Source organism: Orcinus orca, chromosome 1, assembly GCF_937001465.1.
Source record: "Orcinus orca chromosome 1, mOrcOrc1.1, whole genome shotgun sequence".
NCBI lineage: Eukaryota > Metazoa > Chordata > Mammalia > Artiodactyla > Delphinidae > Orcinus > Orcinus orca.
The window spans coordinates 199,786,705-199,807,278 of NC_064559.1; the positions used below are offsets into that span (position 1 = coordinate 199,786,705).

A 20,574-nucleotide genomic window follows, 5' to 3' on the forward strand; every position below is an offset into this window, starting at 1 on the left:
AATCCCCTGACCTGGAGAGGTTACGCTTGAACTAGGAAAAGACACACACACACAGATGTATGCATAGAGTGACGTGTGTACCCGAGGTTTATATTACACAGACACGCACACACAGTGTTGTGCATATACGAAGAATCGCACGAACAGTACAAACAGGACTCTGAAGGACCTTCCCTACAAAACAACTGGATCATGGTTAGAATATACTTTTGTATTTATTTATTTATTTATTTTTGGCTGTGTTGGGTCTTCGTTTCTGTGCGAGGGCTTTCTCTAGTTGCGACAAGCGGGGGCCACTCTTCATTGCGGTGCGCGGGCCTCTCACTATCGTGGCCTCTCGTTGGGGAGCACAGGCTCCAGACGCGCAGACTCAGTAGGTGTGGCTCACGGGCCTAGTTGCTCCGCGGCATGTGGGATCCTCCCAGACCAGGGCTCGAACCTGTGTCCCCTGCATTGGCAGGCAGATTCTCAACCACTGTGCCACCAGGGAAGCCCTAGAATATACTTTTCAAAGCATTGCTGAGATGTGAAAAGTAAGGGAACTTGCCAAGAATTCCCTTCTCTGCATACACTCACACATACACACACACATACACACACACACACACACACATACACACACAGACACACACACAGACACACACATACACACACACAGACACACACATACACACACATACACACACAGACACACAGACACAGACACACACACATACACACACAGACGCACAGACACACACACAGATACACACACATACACACACACAGACACACACACAGACACACACACATCTCACTGTGGTTAAGAATACCAAAGACATGGGGCTTCCCTGGTGGCGCAGTGGTTGAGAGTCTGCCTGTTGATGCAGCGGTCACGGGTTCGTGCCCCGGTCCGGGAGGATCCCACATGCCGCGGAGCGGCTAGGCCCATGAGCCATGCCCGCTGAGCCTGCGCGTCCGGAGACTGTGCTCCGCAATGGGAGAGGCCACAGCAGTGAGAGGCCCGTGTACCGCATAAAAAAAAAAAAAAAAGAATACCAAAGACAAACAGATCTTAAAGGTATCCAGAAAGAAGAAAAGTCAGGTCACCTATAAAAGAATAATAATTATCAATAGATTGAAAGTAGACTTCACAACAGCAGTAATGAAATCCAGAAGAGAGTTGAATAATATCTTCAAAGTATCTTGAAAACATAACTATTAACGTAGACTTGTGTACATAAAAAATTATATTTTAATAAAAACATTTTCAGATGAAGAAAAACTGATGTTTTAAAACCAACACACTTTCACTAAAGCAACTCCTAAAGACATTCTTTAAGAAGATACCTAATGTCAGAATCATCTGGATTCAATAAAAATGGTGAACAAATAACATGGTAAATATTTTGGTAAATCTAAAAAATATTGTCTGTATAAAAAAAGTTTATAAAAATATCAAAATTGTGAGATTAAAAAAAAGAGCAGAATGTAAACTGGGAGAGGTAATGAGAGTTAAAGTGGTATGAGGTCTTCAACCGAAGAGAGAATTAAGATAGTGTTGAATTCTAGAAATGTAAAAGTATTCACCAAAAGAAAAGAAATGGAGTTTATAAATTTCTATACATGGAGAAAATGCAATAATTTTTTAAAAGAATGGATAATTCCATTCAAAACGGTGATTACAGAGAAAAAGGCAACATAGAAAAAAATAGACAACCAAAAACTAAAAAGCAAATGGTAAAAGCAAACTCAAATATACAAATGATCAAAATAAATATAAATAATGTTACTAGTTAAAAGAGAGTTTGGGACTAGATAAAGAAATAAAATCCAGCTCCATGCTATTTATAAGAGGTGAACCTAAAATACAAGGATCCAGGAAAGATGAAGTTTTAAAAAAAAAAGGAAAAAAGATACATTAAGCCAATATTAGTCAGGAGAGAGCTGGGATGGATATATTAATATCAGACAAAATTAATTTTTAGGCAAAAACCACACTATTAGCATATAATTTACATTAGGAAGAAATACTGTAAAGTACCTAGGATAAACCTAACAAAAGATGTGTAAGGCTTTTATGGAGAAAAATGATCAAACCTTATTGAAATCCATTAGAGAAGACCCAAATTAGAAGAAAGAAATACCATGAACATGGTTAGGAAGGCTTAATATCATCATGGTATGAATTCTCTCCAAATAGATTCATATGGTCAGAGAAATTCCAGGGTTTTACTTGAACTTGACAAGTTGATTCCAAGGTTTACTTGGAAAACCAAGGGGCTAAGATAGTCAAAGTACCTTGTAAGAAAAAGAAGCAAAAGGTGAGGGACTTGCTCTACCATGTATGACTTACTGTGAAGTCATGGATTGCATTGTAATGGCTTAGGTAAAGAAAATGACAGATGCAACTTAAGAGAGATTCTCCTTGATCTATGACAGAGGTGGTCTTGCAGATAACTGGAGAAAGTGAAGATTGTGTAATAAATGGTGCTGGGACAATTGCTTATCCATATGGAAAATGAATACATTGAATAAATAATTAAATTGATCCCATCCTCACATCATATACTAAAGACTTAAGAAAGACAGAATTTTGCATCTTTTTTTTAAAAAAATAGCTCATTTTCTAGAGAAGTTTTAGGTTCACAGCAAAATTGAGAGGAAGTTACAGAGATTTCCATATATCTCCTGCCCCAACTGCTGTATAGCCTCCCCTATTATCAACCTCTTCCCCCAGAGTGGTACATTCATTAGAATTGATGACCCTACATTGACACATAATTATCACCCAAAGTCCACAGTCTACACTAGGGTTCCCTCTTGGTGTTTTACATTCTGTGGATTTGGACAAACGTGTAATGACATATATCCACCATTATAGTACCATATCAAGTAGTTTCACTGCCATAAAAATCCTCTGTGCCGCATCTAAAGATGAGTTGGCTATATCTATGCACGGTTTCTGGTCTCTATTCTATTCCATGTTTCATTTGTCTATTCCTTTGCTAATACCACATTGTCTTGATTACTGTAGCTTTACAGTTAAGTCTTTTTCTAAAAATAATTTTTATTCGGGTATAGTTGATTTACTTTACAGTAAGTCTTGAAGTCAGGTAGTGTCGGTCCTCCAACTTTGTTCTTCTTCAATATTCTGTTGGCTATTCTGGGGTTTTTGTTTTGTTTTGTTTTGTTTTCTTTGTTTTGTGTCTCCATATAAACTTTAGAATCAGTTTGTTGATATCCACAAAATAACTTGATGGGATTTTGATTGGGATTGCCCTGAATCTACAGGTCAAGTTGGGAAGAACTGACAATATTGAGTTTTCCTACCCATGAACATGAAATAGCTCTCCATTTTTTTACTTCTTCTTTAATATCTTTCATCAGAGTTTTGAAGTTTTTCTTGTACAGACTTTATACATATTTTGTTAGATTTATACTTAAGTATTTAATTTGGGAGGGGTCAAATGTAAATGGCATTGTGTTTTTAATTTCAAATTCCATTTGTTCATTGTTGGTATACAGGAAAGCAATTGACTGTGTCCTGCAACATTGCTATAGTTGCTTATTAGTTCCAGAAGTTTTTTTGTCAGTTCTTTGAGTTTTTCTACATAGATCATCATGTCATAGGTGAACAAAAAAAGTTTATTTCTTCTCAGTAGGTATCCCTTTTATTTCCTTTTCTAGTCTTAACCATTAGCTAGGACTTTCCATATTGTGTTGAAAAACAGTGGGGAGAGGGAACACATTTGCCCTGTTCTTGACTTTAGTGGAAAATTTCAAGCTTCTCACCATTAAGTGTGATGTGAGCTGTAAGTCTTTTGTAGATATTCTTTTTTTTTTTTTTTTTTTTTTTTGTGGTACACGGGCCTCTCACTGCTGTGGCCTCTCCCGTTGCGGAGCACAGGCTCCGGACGCGCAGGCTCAGCGGCCATGGCTCACGGGCCCAGCCGCTCCGCGGCATGTGGGATCCTCCCGGACCGGGGCACGAACCCGTGTCCCCTGCATCGGCAGGCGGACTCTCAACCACTGCGCCACCAGGGAAGCCCTTGTAGATGTTCTTTATCAAGTTGAAGAAGATCTCCTCTATGCTTAGTTTACTGAGACTTTTTATCATGAATGAACATTTGTATCGTTCAACAGTTGTTGGAGACATCTTAATGCCCGTAATTAAATAAGACACAAAATCCATAAACAAGAAAGAAAAGATTGATAAATTCAACTAGATGAAAATAAATAACTTCTGTTCATCCAAAGACCCTATACAGTGAAAAAGCAATCATAATCTGAGAAGAAGATATTCACAGCATAAAACCTACAAAGCCTTAGCACCGTGATATTTAAAGAGCTCAGGCTACTCCACATGAAAAAGACAAACAACTCAGTAGGAAAAAAAGCCCAGGGCAAAAGATGCAAACAGACCTTCACAGAAATTGAAACCCAAGTGGATGATAAACATTTAAAGAGGAGCTCCACCTCACTAATAAGTAAGGAAATGAAATATTAAAGCCTTGAGACAGGGTTTTCCACCCATTTGATTGGTAAAAAACAACATCGTAGGGCTCCCCTGGTGGCGCAGTGGTTGAGAGTCCGCCTGCCGATGCAGGGGACACGGGTTCGTGCCCCGGTCCGGGAAGATCCCACATGCCGCGGAGCGGCTGGGCCCGTGAGCCATGGCCGCTGGGCCTGCGCGTCTGGAGCCTGTGCTCCGCAATGGGAGAGGCCACAACAGTGAGAGGCCCGCGCAAAAAAAAAAAAAAAAAAAAAAAAAAAAAACAACATCGTAGACTATATGGTTCAACGGCAACTTTAACACACCGCTCGTGGGAGTGTCAAGTTAAGCACTTTGTAAAAGAACTTGCTGTTATCTTGTAAAGTCAAACATTAGCCCACCCCAAACCCAGCAATTCCACTCTTGGAGAATCTTTTGCACACGTACACCAGGAGACACGTTCAAGGATGTTCAGAGCAGCCCTTTCTGTGACAGCGAATGACCCACAGACAGTGAAATCCTCACAGACAGAAGGGCTGGTAAATTGGAGCAGATTCAAACCATAGTGGAAACAACTGAGAGAGGCCGCCCTCACTCCACAATGTCACAAGACGTGGATTTTATGATTACACTTTTCATTTTTTTGTAATAAAGTTCTTTGTCGCCATATCAAAAGCTGTAGGTATCCCTTATACAGAATTAGGGAAATACGGGAAAAGTACGTGGCAGGCAGGCTTCTGAGATGTCTCCAATAATCCCCACCTCTGGTGTTCATGCCCTTGTGTAACTCCCTCCCCTTGAGTGTAGGAAGTCTCCCCAGAGACTTCCTTTCAACCAACGGAAAATGGCAAAAGTGATGGGCTGTTACAAAAGACCTCTTCCCCCACCTCTTTTCCTTTCTTTCTCTCTCTCTCTCTCTCTCTCTCTCTCTCTCCTCTCTCTCTCTCTCTCCTCTCTCTCTCTCTCTCTCTCTCCTCTCTCTCTCCTCTCTCTCTCTCTCTCTCCCCTCTCTCTCTCCTCTCTCTCTCTCTCTCTCTCTATCACCTTCGCTCACCTTGATGAAGCCAGCTGCCATGCTGTGAGCTATGGAGAGGCCCACATGGCAGGGAACTGGGGGAGGCTTCCTGCCAGCCACGTGAAGGGAACTGAGGCCCTCAGTCCACAAGCCCACGAGGAGCACAATTCTGCAAGAGCCACATGACTGAGCTTGGACGCAGGGCTGCCCTGGTCAAGCCTCAATGTGACTTTAGTCCCGCTGACACCTTCATTGCAGCCTTTGAGCCCCAGGGCAGAGGGCCCAACTAAGCCACGCTGGATCCTGACCCACAGAAACTGTGAGATCATAAACGCTATTGTTTTGAGCCAGCACGTTTTGGGGCAACTTGTTACATGGTGATAGATAACCAATACAGGATCAGTCCTTGACAAAGACACCATTCCACTTCTGCTAAACTCTAACAGCAGGTGTCCCTGTGAGCTCCCTGGTGCAGGCACTGGCTTTCCTACCTGCCCCCAACTGCTCCCAGCACAATAGTGGCCGGGTAGCAGGATGGCTGGGTCGTCGTCCCTGGGAGGCACTGACTGTCTGGGTCGGGGAGACAGCCAGGGTCAATGTGGACGAAGTATACAAACTATGCCTGCCACCACATCGAATAGCCCAGGGGCCAGTCTGTCTACACCAGCTGGCTACGGCACGTGCCTGTGGATGTGGTGTCTGCAGCCGGCTGGGGCTCTTTGTGATCAGACACTTGCCTGCAGACTAGCAGGGATGCAGGGGCTCAGCTGCCCATGGGAAACCTCTCCCAGGCCAGCCGGGGAACAGCAGGCAGCCTCAAAGGGCTGGAGAGTGGCGATGGGCTAGGGCCACTTCTGACAGGCTGTGTGACCTTGGCCTAGACACTGACCCTCTCTGGTCTCAGTTTCTTTCTCTGTAAAATGGGAATAATGTTTACTCCGATGATGCTTTCTACGATGTTGTACAGATTGAAGGGCCCATGTGTGGTGCTCGCCCCTCTTCAGTAGCTAGGTAATGATATCAGAAATGAAGGGACATGATGGTAACAGTAATAATAAGGAATGCGTGGCCCTTGCTGGAGAACAGTTCACGTCCAAGGGATGGTACAGCAGAACCAGTGCCCCTCTGCTCAAGTGCCTCAGTTGACCCTACACCTTCCTCGCCCTGGTTTCTCTGCCAAAGCCCGGAGGCTCCGTCTCTGCTCCATGAGCAGCTGTTTGCCTTTAGGCTCACAAAGCCGGGGTGGGAAGCCAGGCGTCCCCAGCCGCCCAGGTGCCGTGGCAGGAGGATGGGGATGGGAGAGGGACACGCCATGTGTCTGTTACAACAGGAGAACGAGCAAGCGGCTCAAAGAACAAGGGGGAGACAGAGACTTGGAGACAGAGACAGTGGGGGACAAAGCGGGACGCAGGACCTGCCTGCGGGGCGGTTCCCCTCGGCTCGCTCCGCCTGGCATGGCTTCCTCTCCAGAACCGAGAGGAGGGCGTGGACAGATGGGTCTGCCAGCTGCTGGGGCTCTACAGCCATCTCATCCTCTCTGCCAGATGGGAAGCCAAGGCTCAGAGAGGTGAGGCCCTGCTGGGAAGTGGCACCACTGGGATTTGATTTAGGATGTTTTCCAGACCCTCTCAGGTCCTAAACAAGGGACTTTCATAAACACACAAGGGTTTTTACTGTGTTGGGGGCTGGGGGACCCGTGTGTGCTATTATAAGATAACCCAGAGCTGAATCTTCTAGTCACTTCCAATAGCCTCCATAGAGGGAGCACCAAGAACTTGAGCCCCAGACAAACGACATCATTCCTTCAGCTCCTGCATCTAACATTTCCTTACAACGACCCCCAGATGGGCAGCAGCGTCTGCAACACTGTCACGTACAACAACACATGCAATCCTTACGGAAAAGGGGGACCACTCTGCCAGACTCTCGGCAGGCATTGTATAATTTAATCCTCACTGCAACTCAGCAGGGTGGGTGTTAATTTCCCCATTTTACAGATGAGTAAACTGAGGCTCAGAGACACTAACAATCTTGCCCTTCTCCCCACTGTCACACTGAGTGGTTTCCTGTTGAGAAGGAGGCGCCAGAGGAAAAGGAGTACCCCAGCGATTGCAGCTCCAGAATGCCCACGGTCCTCCGTGGTTGCCACCTCCTGAAACCCACCCCCCACCCTTTCTGGATCTCTCAAGCCCTCTGGAAGCTCTGGAAGCTCTACCAGCCAGGCAGCAGTGCCTAGCAAGGCCAGACCCACAGCACTGGGAGGCAGCGTGTGCTGGGGAAGCAGGGGGAGTTTGGGGGTCAGAATGTCCTGGGTTCAAATCTCCTGGCTTGGACACCTTTAATTTGGGTGACCTTGGGCAGGTGTTTTCACCTCTTGAGGCCTCAGTTTACTCCTCTCTAAAATGGGCATGCCGATATTGTTTACCTTGCAGAACTTCTGTGAGGATTAGAAACCAGGAACAGAAGGGCCTGGCACGTGGTAGCTGGAGTCATGATCCCTCCCTGACTCCAGCTGCAAGCATCACAGAAAGCCCTCGACAGGTTTCAGTATTCATCTCAGGTCAGCGGAATTTTGTTTGAATATAATCAGTGTATTTCCCATTGCAGACAAAGTACCTTCCAAACTCAGAATGAAAATCGTAAGCAGAGCTTGTCAGAGCAGCTCTGGAAAGGCACCCATAGCCTGTGGTCTGTTCCTCTACAACCTTGTCTTTCTAAGCCCTGGGACCTCTGAGCCCAGCTGCAGGGACACAGCTTGAGCAAAGGTACGGAAGCTTGTGCTGGGAGGGGGTCAAGGAGACAGTGCTGCGGTGGGGGGGGGGGCGTTGCCAAGCCCATCTGTGCTTTTGGAAGGAAATTCAGGCCGAGCGAGGGTGGTGGCTGCTTAGGACGTGGTGCTGGCAGGGAGCTGCTGTGAAGGGCAGGCAAGAAGTGACAGGAAGGGCTGGTCCAGGGATGGAGCGGCAGAGAGGAGGGTCCCAGAGCCAGGCTGCCTGGGTTTCGATCCTGGCTCCCTTACTAACTAGCTGTGTGGCTTCAGTGGGTTACTCAACTTCTCAGAGCCTCAGCTTTCCCTTCTGCAAAATGGGAATTACAGCACTGCCTACCTCCTAAGGGGGCTGAATGAGCTGTGTGTACCAAGTGTGATGTGAGTATCAGCCATTATTGTGTGAGAAACCACACATCACAAGGGCGCTTGAATACAGGGTTCAATGCCTCACTAATGGAAGGGCTGTCTCCTGGGAGTCGGGTGGCCTCCAATGACCGTCAGCCTCTTCTTCCTCTACTCCTCACCCTCTCAGTCTCTGCTGTTCTCCTACTGCTGGCTGGGGGCTAGGAGCGAGCGACACTTCCAAGGAAATGTGCCAGACACTCCTGTGGGCACCATTCTAGGACCACAGATGCTCAGCCTGGAGCATCTGTTCAGATGGAGGAAGCCAGGGGCTGCCACTACTATTACTGACAACAGCAATGACCCCAACCACGCCCACCAAGAGCGTTTCTAGACCATCTTGTTTAGCCAGAGCCTGGCACAGGGCTTGGACATAATAGGTATTCAATCGATATTTGTTGAATGAATGAATTAATGGATGAATGAATGAACAACTACCAGGGGTGGGCCCAGCACTGTGCTAAGTACTTAACAAACATTTTTATGATTTTCACATTTAATCCCTACAAGCACCCTACGAAGTGGGTATAATCCCCATTTCACAGATGAGGAAACTGAGGCTCAGTTGCCCAAGGCAGCCCAGCTAGCCAATAGCAGGGCCTGGTCTCCTCCTTGGCCTCTCCATGCCACAGCCTGTCTCATCACACCCACGCTATTACCCACCCACGGAGGGAGGCTTGGCCGAGAGGTGTAGGGCAACAAACTGCAGGGGGATCCAGGTCTCGGCTGTGAAGTCCAGGGTCCAGCCTTGCTTCCAGGGCACACTTGCTGTGTGACCTTAGGTAAGTCACAGACCCTCTCTGAGCTCCCATTGCCTCAATGGTGAAAGGATATGGTCCTGTTTGCCCTATAATAATGCATTTGTGGTGAGACCCTGGGGAAAACCCACTTGTTCATGGCAATGAACTCACTGCCTTGAGTCCACACACATCCCAGGGCCACTCAGGTCTTAGCTCTCTAGCTTCTCCCCTGCCGGTGGCTGCAGAGGCTGGAGCCTGAAGCTTGAGGCAAACACATGTTTTGTGTCAGCAGAACCTGCTCTTCCAGCATCACCAGACCTGCCCCCCAACCTCAGAATGTCCCCTGCTCACCCGTAGACATCCAGCTGAGTCTCAGTGCCCAGCACACACAAGGCATAGGTGGGCTGCTCTGGGGCCACTGGATCACTGTCCCCTGGGCCATCATCTGGCCAGCTCGTCCCTCCGGCTGTAGAAAGCCCCAGGGCTGGTTCGTTCACAGTGCCCAGTGCCCAGCGGAGGCCATGAGTCAGCACCTGTGGTTTGTGGCCCAGCCCCTCCCCACTCAGGTCCCCGGCATGTCTTCTCAGCCCCTCCTCTGCCCTGGAGCTTCCCCCCTGAGACCGGGACCCTGTTTGGTGTTGATGCCAGAATCAGTGGCAGCCTGGATCGTTAGTTTCCTGGGAAGAGCCGAGGGATCAGGGGGTAGGGGTGCAATTCTGAGGCCTCATGCCCACTGCCCCATCCCTGCCTGGGACCGTGAACTCCTGGATTCATCCAACCTTGCTTCACTGTGCCAAACAGGGTATCAGAGAGGAGAAGGCAAGAAAAGTGGGGAGGCTGGAAGATTTTAGGCACAAGGTCACAGACCGGGCTACACATTCAAAGACTGATCTGGCTTGGGCCAGGTCTCCCCAGGCTGGGTCACCCATGTGACATCCCACCCTTCTGTATTTTCTGTGTGCCGGGCACCTTTCTCTGACCGTCTTGTGGAATAACTCACTAAGGCAAGCCTGTGAGGTAGGTACTATTATAATTCCCTCAGTTCATTCTCTCAGCATCTCTCTGAGGTCAGTACAATTATTATCCCCAATTTCCAGAAGAAGAAACTGAGGCACAGAGAGGTTACACAGCTAGAAAGTGGTAGAGCCAGGATTTGAACCAGAGGCATCCTGCTCTTGGGGGTATGAGATGTATCAGCTGCCCGTCCACGTGACACGGGCTTTTCAGACTTTAACACATCTACTTCTTACGGCAGTACAAGGTCTATATGGGCTTGTTATTACTACCCATTTTACAGAAGGGAAAACAGAGGCACAGAGAAGAAAGGTGATGGGCCCAAGGCACCATAGCTAGTATGTGGCAGAGCTTGAAGCCAGAGTTCCCTGCACACATGGGAACGCTCACTCAGCCACAGAGCCGTGGGTGTGGGCCACTGGTGCTAGGCTCTGCCTGCTTGTCGGGTGATGGGTGAGGGGTTGGAGGGACAAGTCCCAGAGGGAACACCCAGAGGAGGCGTGCACAGGGATCTGGAGTGAACAGCATGTGTCTTGGGGGTTGGAGATTGCGTGTGTGTTTTTTGTTTTCTCCGGCTTTGAAACAAGGCATTTGCCTCATTAATTAAGAGGCGGGCTGTGGGATTAGACAGGCCTGAGTTCCAATCCTGCTTCATACCAACGTCCCCATGAAGTGGGTCCTATCACAATGCCCACATTATAGTGAGACCACCAAGGCTTCAAAACATGAACTGAGGTTGAGGAGACACAATTCAGTCCATAGCACTGCTGGACGTGAAGGCTGTTTACAGATCTTCTGTATCATAAACCACTCTGTGATGCATTCGTTGTGCCCGTGTCTGTGGTTATTGGCAGGGACTTTGTGGCTTTACCTTTGTCTCTCTTTATTCTCTTGCAGAGCATTTGGTTCTTTTCCTGAAATTTGCCACAACTTGTCATTGTGTGTGTGTGTGTGTGTATGTGTGTGTGTGTGTGTGTGTGTGTGTGTGTTTAAATGTCTGTGCCCCAACTAGGCATGAGAGCAGGGCCTTTGCCAGTTTCAGCTGCACCCTCAGTGCCTAGAACAGCTCCTGACTTGTAGTAGGTGCTCACTAAACCCTTGTGGCTGAAGACCATGGTGTTCTCCAGCACCCAGCACCCAGCCCAGCACTTGACCCACGGTGGGACCCCTGAGGGCAGTTTCCTGTGAGGATCCCTGAGAACCTGGCCTGGCCCTGGCCTGGCCGTTACCCTCACAGAAGACATTACCCTTTCAGAGCCTGAAGGGGGCTTTGGGGTTTGGGAAGCAAATCCTTTTGCACATGAGGGTATCTGGCTCAGAATCCAGGCCAGAAACCCCAGAGGAAGGGGCCCTCTCTTTCTGCTGAAAGGCAAAAACACCAGCCCAGCTGCTCGCCAGGAGGAAACCAGGTTGTGCTGAGGGTTGCCTGATGCTCTCTGGGCGTTTGGGGCCAGGTCACTGGGCACCTGAACTGATGCCCCAGTGACCAGCCTGGCTGTCCTCCTCCAGGTGAATGTGATGACATCATTCTGGGCAAAGGAACTGGCATCAGGGATCGTTCCCAGAGGCTGCAGGACTGAGTATGCTGCAAAGTTGTGCTTGGAGGAGATGGCCGGGCCATTCCTTGAGTGTTCTTCATTCATAGATACAGCTCAGATTCATTTATTTAGCTCTTCACCCAACAAATATTCATCCAATGCCTCTCAAGTCCCTGGAGCTCTCTTAGAGGCTAATTAGGCTTTGTCTAAAACAGATTTACAAGGACTAAGGTGATAACAGAGACTCCCATCTATTAGACACCCACCATGCGCCACACTTGCCAGCAGGTCCTTGGGCTGTATTTTTTCTTTCTTTCTTTCTTTTTTAATATTTATTTACTTATTTATGTGGTTGCACCAGGTCTTTTTTTTTTAAACCGTTTTTATTGCATACATTTGTATACTATTTTTTTTAAATAAATTTATTTATTTATGGCTGCATTGGGTCTTCATTGCTGCATGCGGGCTTTCTCTAGTTGCGGTGAGAGGGGGCTACTCTTCATTGCAGTGCGCAGGCTTCTCATTGTGTCGGCTTCTCTTGTGGAGCATGGGCTCTAGGCACGCAGGCTTCAGTAGTTGTGGCATGCGGGCTCAGTAGTTGTGGTGCACGGGCTTAGTTGCTTCGCGGCATGTGGGATCTTCCTGGACCAGGGATTGAACCTGTGTCCCCTGCATTGGCAGGAAGATTCTTTTTTTTTTTTCATTGTTTTTTTTTTAACATCTTTATTGAGGTATAATTGCTTTACAATGGTGTGTTAGTTTCTGCTTTATAACAAAGTGAATCAGTTATACATATACATATGTTCCCATATCTCTTCCCTCTTGCGTCTCCCTCCCTATCCCACCCCTCCAGGCGGTCACAAAGCACCGAGCTGATCCCCCTGTGCTATGCGGCTGCTTCCCACTGGCTATCTACCTTACGTTTGTTAGTGTATATATGTCCATGCCTCTCTCTCGCCCTGTCACAGCTCACCCTTCCCCCTGGCAGGAAGATTCTTAACCACTGTGCCACCAGGGAAGTGCCTGCACCAGGCCTTAGTTGTGGCATGTGGGCTCCTTAGTTGTGGCATGTGGGCTCCTTAGTTGTGGCATGTGAACTTTTAGTTGTGGCGTGCATGTGGGATCTAGTTCCCTGATCAGGGATCAAACCCAGTGCCCCTGCATTGGGAGCATGGAGTCTTAACCACTGCACCATCAGGAAGTCCCTGGGCTGTATTACTTCTAACTCTCACCATAAACCAGTGGGCGGGCTTATAGTCTCATTTCTGCAGAGGTGTGAAGCACCGTGCTCAAGGCCACATGGCTTCTAAGTGGGTTTCAAACCCAGGTTTGTCTAACTTGCTCTGCTTTCTGGTGTGGCCCTTACCTGTGCCAGGCTGCTGACATGCATCATCTCTAATCCTCACAGCAAAATTTGTCTGAATTATACTCTCCCCATTTTCCAGATGAGGAAACTGAGTCTTGCAGGGGTTAGGTAACTTGCCCACGGTTGCACAGTGACCTTTGGATTGAACTTTACCCCTTGTCCCACTCCATGCAATGTGCAGCTGCCTCCTGGTCAGGTCCCTTGGCCAATGAGCTCTGAAGTCCCTTTGAGCACAAAGAACCCCAGTCTCTCCATAACTTCAAGTAGAAAATTGGGAGTGTATCTAGATCATCCAGACTGGCCAAAATTGGCAAGTCTCCTCTTCTTACTAAGGTGTTCATCTAAGAGCCCTGTGTCTGCACTTTGTTCTCTTTCTGTTCCCACAGCCCTGCCCCGCCCCCAGCACCTCTCCCTGCTCTCCTTCATATAACCCATCCAGGCTCTGGAAGGATTTGGGCACACAAGAGCAACATCTGACTCTAAGATGTGCCAGGCCCTGCCCTGCACTGTTTTTTTGCACCCACTCATGTGAACCCCACAACAACGTGATAAAGGGAAGACCTGTTAGTCATTGACAGTGAGCATTACTTCAGGGGCAGAGACGGGAGGTGGACTACAGTTCTGTCTGCATTGAAAGCCTGTGACCTTCCACTATGCCATCTTTGAGAAGGGGAAGGGGACCTAGCAAGAGGAAGGTCAATGCCCCTGCATTCCTTTTCTGGAGCTGGCTCCTACCCTATCTTTGACCCCAGGTGCCCACTTTCCTTTTCTAGCATCCAGGATTTCTCCTGGGGAAAATGACCATGAGAATGTCAGCACCACAAAAGCAGGAACTTTCCTTTGTTCATTGCTATACCCTTAGTGCTTAGAATAGTGTCTGGCTCAGAGTAGGTGTACAAGAAATATTGTATTTTATTAAATAGAAAACACCATTTATTTTAAGATACAGCCTTGCTCCATCACAATTTGTTGAAAAGACTATCCTTCCTCCATTGAATTGCTTTTGCAACTTTGTCAGAGAATCAGTTGGCCATACTTGTGTGGGTTGTTTCTGTGTCCTCTATTTCATTTATTTGGTCTATGTGTCTATCCACCAACCAAACACAGTTTTGACTGCTAAAGCTGTATCTTGAAATTGGGTAGACTAATTGCTCTCAATTTATTCTTCTTTTTCAAAAATGTTTTAGCTATTATAGTTCCTTCATAATTTCATATAGTTTTAGAGTAATCTTACCAATATCTACAAAAAAAATCTTTCTGGGATTCGGATAGTAATTGCATTAAATTTCTATATCAGTTTGGGGAGGATTGACATTTTACTATGTTGAGTTTTCCAATCCATGAACATGGTATGGCTCTCCATTTATTTAGATCTTCTTTCATCAGCCTTTTGTAGCTTTTAGCATACAAGTCTTGTACATTTACACCTAAGTATTTCATTTTCGGGGAACGATTGTAAATGGTATTGTAGTCTTAATTTTGTCCACCTGTTCATTGCTAGTATATCAAAATTCAATTGATTTTTAGGTATTAATCTTGTATCCCATGACTTTGCTAAACTCATTTATTAGTTCTAAGAGTTTTTCAGTAGATTCCTTGGGATTTTCTATGTAAATAATCATGTCTTCTGCAAATAGAGGCAGTTTTATTTCTTCCTTCCTCATTTGTATGTCTTTTATTTCTTTTCTTGGTTTATCACTCTTGCTAGAACTTTCAGTACTAAGTTGAATAACAGTGGCAAGAACGGTCATCTTGTTTCATTCTCAGTCTTGTGAGGCAAGTGTTCAGGCTTTCACCATTAGGTATGTTGTTAACTGTAGATTTTTCGTATATGCCCTTCATCAGGTGAGGAAGTTCCTCTCTATTCCTAATTTGCAAAGAGTTTTAATCATGAATGACTATTGGATTTTTCAAATGCTCTTTCTTCATCCATTGATATGATTTTTCTTCTTTAGCCTATTAAAATGGTGGGTTACACTATTTTTTGTCGAACAGGACACCAGACACCAACAACCAATGCTGGGGGAAGACTCCAACCACTTGGAGGATAGCAAGAGCATCACAATGCCAGGTACCAGGAAGAGAAGTCCAAACACTTCTGCCCACTGCACCTTGGTATCAAAGTTGCCATGGAAACACAACCCAGTCAAGCACTGGATGGAAATGCTTTTGCTCACATAGAGAAGGGAGAGCGGGATCAGCTGCGATAGTGTTCATCGGTCCCTCATGGTTAGCAGGTGCCCCCGGCAGCCATGGCAGGGCAACTGGCCTGAGTGCACCCCTCTTGTGCCTCAGGAGAAGAACACCTCCCCCTCCCTCAAGGAGTCTGAAATACTGAAAGCTGAGGGTGCGCCTCAGAGCCGTTGGGCACATGTTTTAACAGAACGCTCATTGAGCCTAAAATAGGGAAAATATCCCTGAGCAAGGTGACAAGCCTGGCACAGGCTCTGTGCGCTCATTATCTCTTAGTAAGGACGTATTCCAGGCCCAGGGCCTCTTCTTACGTGGTCTAGGGGGAGCCTAAAGACTGTGCACATGAGGCTGCCTGTACCAACAGTCTCGAATGTTATAACAGCCTTGCATCCTTGAAATAAACCTCACTTGGTCATAATATGTAATTCTTTTTATATATTGCTGAATTCTATTTGCTAATATTTTGTTAAGAATTTATGTCTATATTTACAAGTGATATTGGTCTGTAGTTTGGGATTCTTTTGTATTGTTTTTTGTCTGGTTTTGGTATCAGGGTAATACTTGCCTCTTTAAATGAGTTGGGAAATATTCCCACCTCTTCTATTTTTCTGGAAGAGACTATGTAGAATTGGTGCTATTTCATCTTTATAGGTTTAGTAGAATTCTCCAGCGAACCATTTGGGCCAAGATGTTTCTTTTTGGGGAGTTTTAAAATTATGAATTCAACTTCCTTAATAGGTGTAGGGATATTCAAATTTTCTGTTTCATATTGGGTAAGCTGTATTCATTTGTGCTTTTCAAGAAATTTGTCCATTTCGTCTAAGTTGTCAAATGTATGTGTGTAGAATGGTTTGTAGTATCCTCTTATCATACTTTGGTTGTCTTCGGGGCCTGTATCGATATCTCTATTACATTCCTGATATTGGTAATTTGTATCTTTTCTCTTTTTTAATTTGTCAATTCTTGCTAGATGTTCGACAATTTTATTGATCTTTTCAAATAACCAGATTTTTTCATTGATTTTCTCTATTACTTTTGTTTTCAATTTCATTAATTTCTGTTTTTATCTTATTTCCTTCCTTCTGCTTGTTTGAGTGTCTTTTGCTATTCTGCATCTAGTTACTCGAGAAGGGAGCTTAGAGTATTGACTTGTGATTTTCCCTCTTTTCTAGTGTAAGCGTTTAGTACTATAAATTTCACTCTCAACTCTGCTGAGCATCACCTATTTTGATATGTTGTCTTTTCATTTTCACTCAGCTCAGTGTATTTTTAAATTTCCCTTGAGATTTTCTCCTTGACCTATTGATTGTTTGGAAGTTCATTGTTTAGTTTCCAAGTGGAGTTTCCTGTTATTTCTCTGTCATTGATTTCTAGTTTGATTCCACTGTGTCAGAGAACACACTCTGTATGATTTCAATTCTTTTAAATGTGTTGAGGTTGCTTTATGACCCAGGATATGATCTATTTGGTGTAAGTTCTGTAGGTACTTGGAAAGAATGTTTATCCTGAAGTTCTTGGGTAGAGTGTTCTATGAATGTCAGCTCAATTCTGTTAGTTATGGAGTTCTTTTAGGTCTTCTATATCCTTGTCATCTAGTTGTTCTCTCCATTGTTGAGAGAGGAGGGTTGAAGTCTCCAATTATTATTGTGAATTTGTCTGTTTTTCCTTTCAGTTCTATCAGCTCTTCACACCTTTTGCAGCTCTTTCGTTTGGTGCATACACGTTTAGGATTGCTATGCCTTGTGGTGGACTGAAACTTTTAGCATTATCTTATGTCCCTCTCAGTCTCCTGTAAATATTTTGCTCTGAAGTCTACATTATCTGATATTAATAAAGCTATTCCTGCTTTCTTTTGGTTAGTATTTGCATAGTATATCTTTTTCCATTCTTTCACTTTAAACCTACTTATTTCTTTACGTTTGAAGTAAGTTTTTTGTAGACAGCATATAGTTTTAAAATTCATTCTGCTAATCTCTGTCTTTTTATTGGTGCATTTAGACAATTTATATTTAATGTAATTATTGATATATTAGAGCTTAAATTTGTCATTTTATTATTTGTTTGTTTCTGTTTTCTTTTTCCTGCCTTCTTGAGGGTTACCTGAATATTTTTGCGGATTTCATTTTGATTTATCTACAGTACACTTAAGTATATCTCTTGTAGTGGAGGATGATGGTGGGAATTCTGACCTCAGCTGATACCATCCTGGCTGGAAGGCATAAGGATACCTTGTTATTACTCTCCATACGGTCTCCACTAGCACTGTGTGTGTAAATGGGTAACCTCATTGCCACTGGGTAGTCATGAAAGTCCTGACTCCCCCGCTGGCCTCCTGTAAAATATAGGAACAGCTTTACTATCTCAAGAAAATATCAACCAGATGTGTTTTGGGGGCAGGGCCATGAGACATAAAATGATTCTCTCCTTGCCATAGAAGAACCACAGAGCCCATGGTTTTTAGTCACTATGACAACAGGGGACTCCAAGTCCATGTCATTTAGGGGGGTGACACTTTATCCAGTTTCAAGTTATACCTTCAAGGTAATTCTTTCCTTTGCTTTGAGTCTGGAACCCTCTGTGGGACTGAGGCTAATTTTTTTCAACTAATTGCTTTGCTGCCTCGTTGAATTCCATGTTCTTTCATTCTCTTCCTTTCTGGTTTATAGTTATTTACATTACATCCAGCTGGATAATGCAGAGCTGAAGCACTTGTCTGGCACTGCCAGGGATTTGAACAGGGATTTGGACCCAGGCAGGCTCAGTGCTTGAGCCATTTTTCCTTCAGCACTGGACGGTTTGATGTAAGGGGCATGCAGCAGATGTGTAAGAGGGGCTTGCTGGGTGCTGGCAGCCATCAAGTATCTGGTCTGGATGGTGGAGAAGAAGCGCCCGATCTGCTTCCCTCTTTGTGGGGAGGAGGCTTCCCCACCTTGGCAGGGACTCATTCAAAGGATCAGTTCTTCTCATCTTTGGGGAAAGCAACCAGGTCATTATTTGAGAGTTTAAAATGGACACTTCCCCTACCCCCATAGTCAACGTTCTCTCTGTAACTGCTGGAAGAAACTCAGAATGCCTCCAGGGTTGGAGCTCTGTATCCTGCTGACGGATACCCCCAAGATGCCCTACCGTATTTCACATGGCAGGATTACCGAGTTCCATAGTCTCCGTTTAAAAAGTTCATGGGAATTTTCCCCTTTCTTACTACAAGTGGCTGATAATAACAAGTTTGGGGGTGGGGGGAAGGCTAGTTGGAGGAAACATATAAAAATATTCCCTGATTCCATCAGTCACTTCTAGCAAATAATTTTATTTCCTTCCATTTTTTTCATATATAGAATTTTTAATTTCATATCTTATGGATCCTTTTCTGTTCTTATATAGCTTAATTTATTTGTTTTTTAACATTTCCAGTTCTTATACCAAAGGTAATATTTTTTAAATAGAAAGAGAAACTCCTCCACACCCCCTCATTTCACTCCCCACTGGTAACTTCTGTTACCAATTAAGTGTGGATCCTTCTAGAATTTCTTCTAGAGCATTACAGATGATGAGATTATGCCAAACCTACTGTTGCTCAACCTTTTTCACTTTGTAGGTCTCAGGCAACTTTCTATCTTGTACATATAAATCTGATTTTTCCCTCTTTTTTCATACATTTAAGAGATGTATTCAAAGCAAATCGTGCCCAATTTAAACCATTCCCATAGGCAGTGATTGCTACAACCACTCCCACTTACCCATTTGGCATTTTGCCATTTCACAGGTCACTTCCTTTCGTAGCCAGGCTTTTTCACCTAACAAAAAGGTATTTATCATATTACCGTAAAGACCTTGCAAGTTTCATATAACGCATCAAATGGAGGTACCACAATTTTCCTGCCCATTCCCAAATGCTTTCACATTTTGACCAAGCGTTATTCTCATTTTCTGTTATTATGAATTCCAAATAAACATTTGTCTCTGAACAGGGTTACTTCCTTGTTTATTTTCCTGGATGTAGAATTCCTAATATGCGAAACTGCTCTCCAAAGGATTATATAAAATCACATCTATATAAGCAATTCATGCAACTGTTCACTTCATCCTGGCCTTCCCAGCAACTTTTGTTTTTGTTTTCATTTCTGCTATTTTAATTGTGGTATTTTGTGTTTAGTTCTTAATGAGACTGAAAAATGTTCCAGATGTTTGCCATCCAATCTGCCACCCATGTTCTCGTTGTTTTAGAGCAATTTTGTTCAGGAAGGATATTAGGAAGGGAAAGGACCAGAGCCAGGAGCCGGAGCCCTGCAGGCAATTCATCACCTCACAAATTCATCGCTTTGTTTTTTCTGATTAGACTATGATTGCATCTCTCCAGCAGCAACTAGAAGTTTGAACCTGGAGCTACGTTAAAATAACACTGCCATACAAACTTTTTTTAATATAAATTTATTTATTTTTATTTATGTATTCTTGACTGGGTCAAGGGTCTTCGTTGCTGCACGTGGGTTTTCTCTAGTTGCGGCGAGCGGGGGCTACTCTTCTTTACGGTGCACGGGCTTCTCGTTGCGGTGGCTTCTCTTGTTGTGGAGCACGGGCTCTAGGCACGCGGGTTTCAGCAGTTTCAGCACGGGGGCTCAGTAGTTGTGGCTCGGGGGCCCTAGAGTGCAGGCTCAGTAATTGTGGAGCACAGGCTTAGTTGCTCCGCGGCATGTGAGATCTTCCCTGACCAGGGATCTGAACCCGTGTCCCCTGCATTGGCAGGCAGACTCCTAACCACTGCGCCACCAGGGAAGCCCTGCCATACAGACTTGAACCAGGCGCTGGTTTAAAATAACACTGATGCCTCACATTCCTCTCAGCCAGGCTTGGGTGACGATCTTTTCCGGGATTTGTTTGCTCAGTGGATTTACACCCAGCTGGGAGGCTGACAGGCAGGGCTGGAGAATGGTGTTGCCGAGGTCTAGGTAGCGCATGCCTGTCTGGTGGCTGCCTTCTCTAGCTCTCTTCATCCTGGGTGCTCCAGACCTCACTGTGCATCCCTCTTACTAAGGAGGGCTGCCGGGACATCTTCAGCTGCCAC

At 45.2% G+C, this 20,574-nt stretch overlaps 1 protein-coding gene across 1 annotated transcript in view; it reads right to left on the reverse strand.

The window, feature by feature from the left end:
- Positions 1 to 9,843, reverse strand: part of PADI4 (peptidyl arginine deiminase 4) — a 31,323-nt gene extending 21,480 nt beyond the window's left edge. The window contains 2 exon segments of the mRNA XM_004272578.2: positions 9,753 to 9,822; positions 9,825 to 9,843. Of these exon segments, the coding sequence (XP_004272626.2) occupies positions 9,753 to 9,822; positions 9,825 to 9,843 (89 nt within the window).
- Positions 9,844 to 20,574: the final 10,731 nt, after the last annotated feature.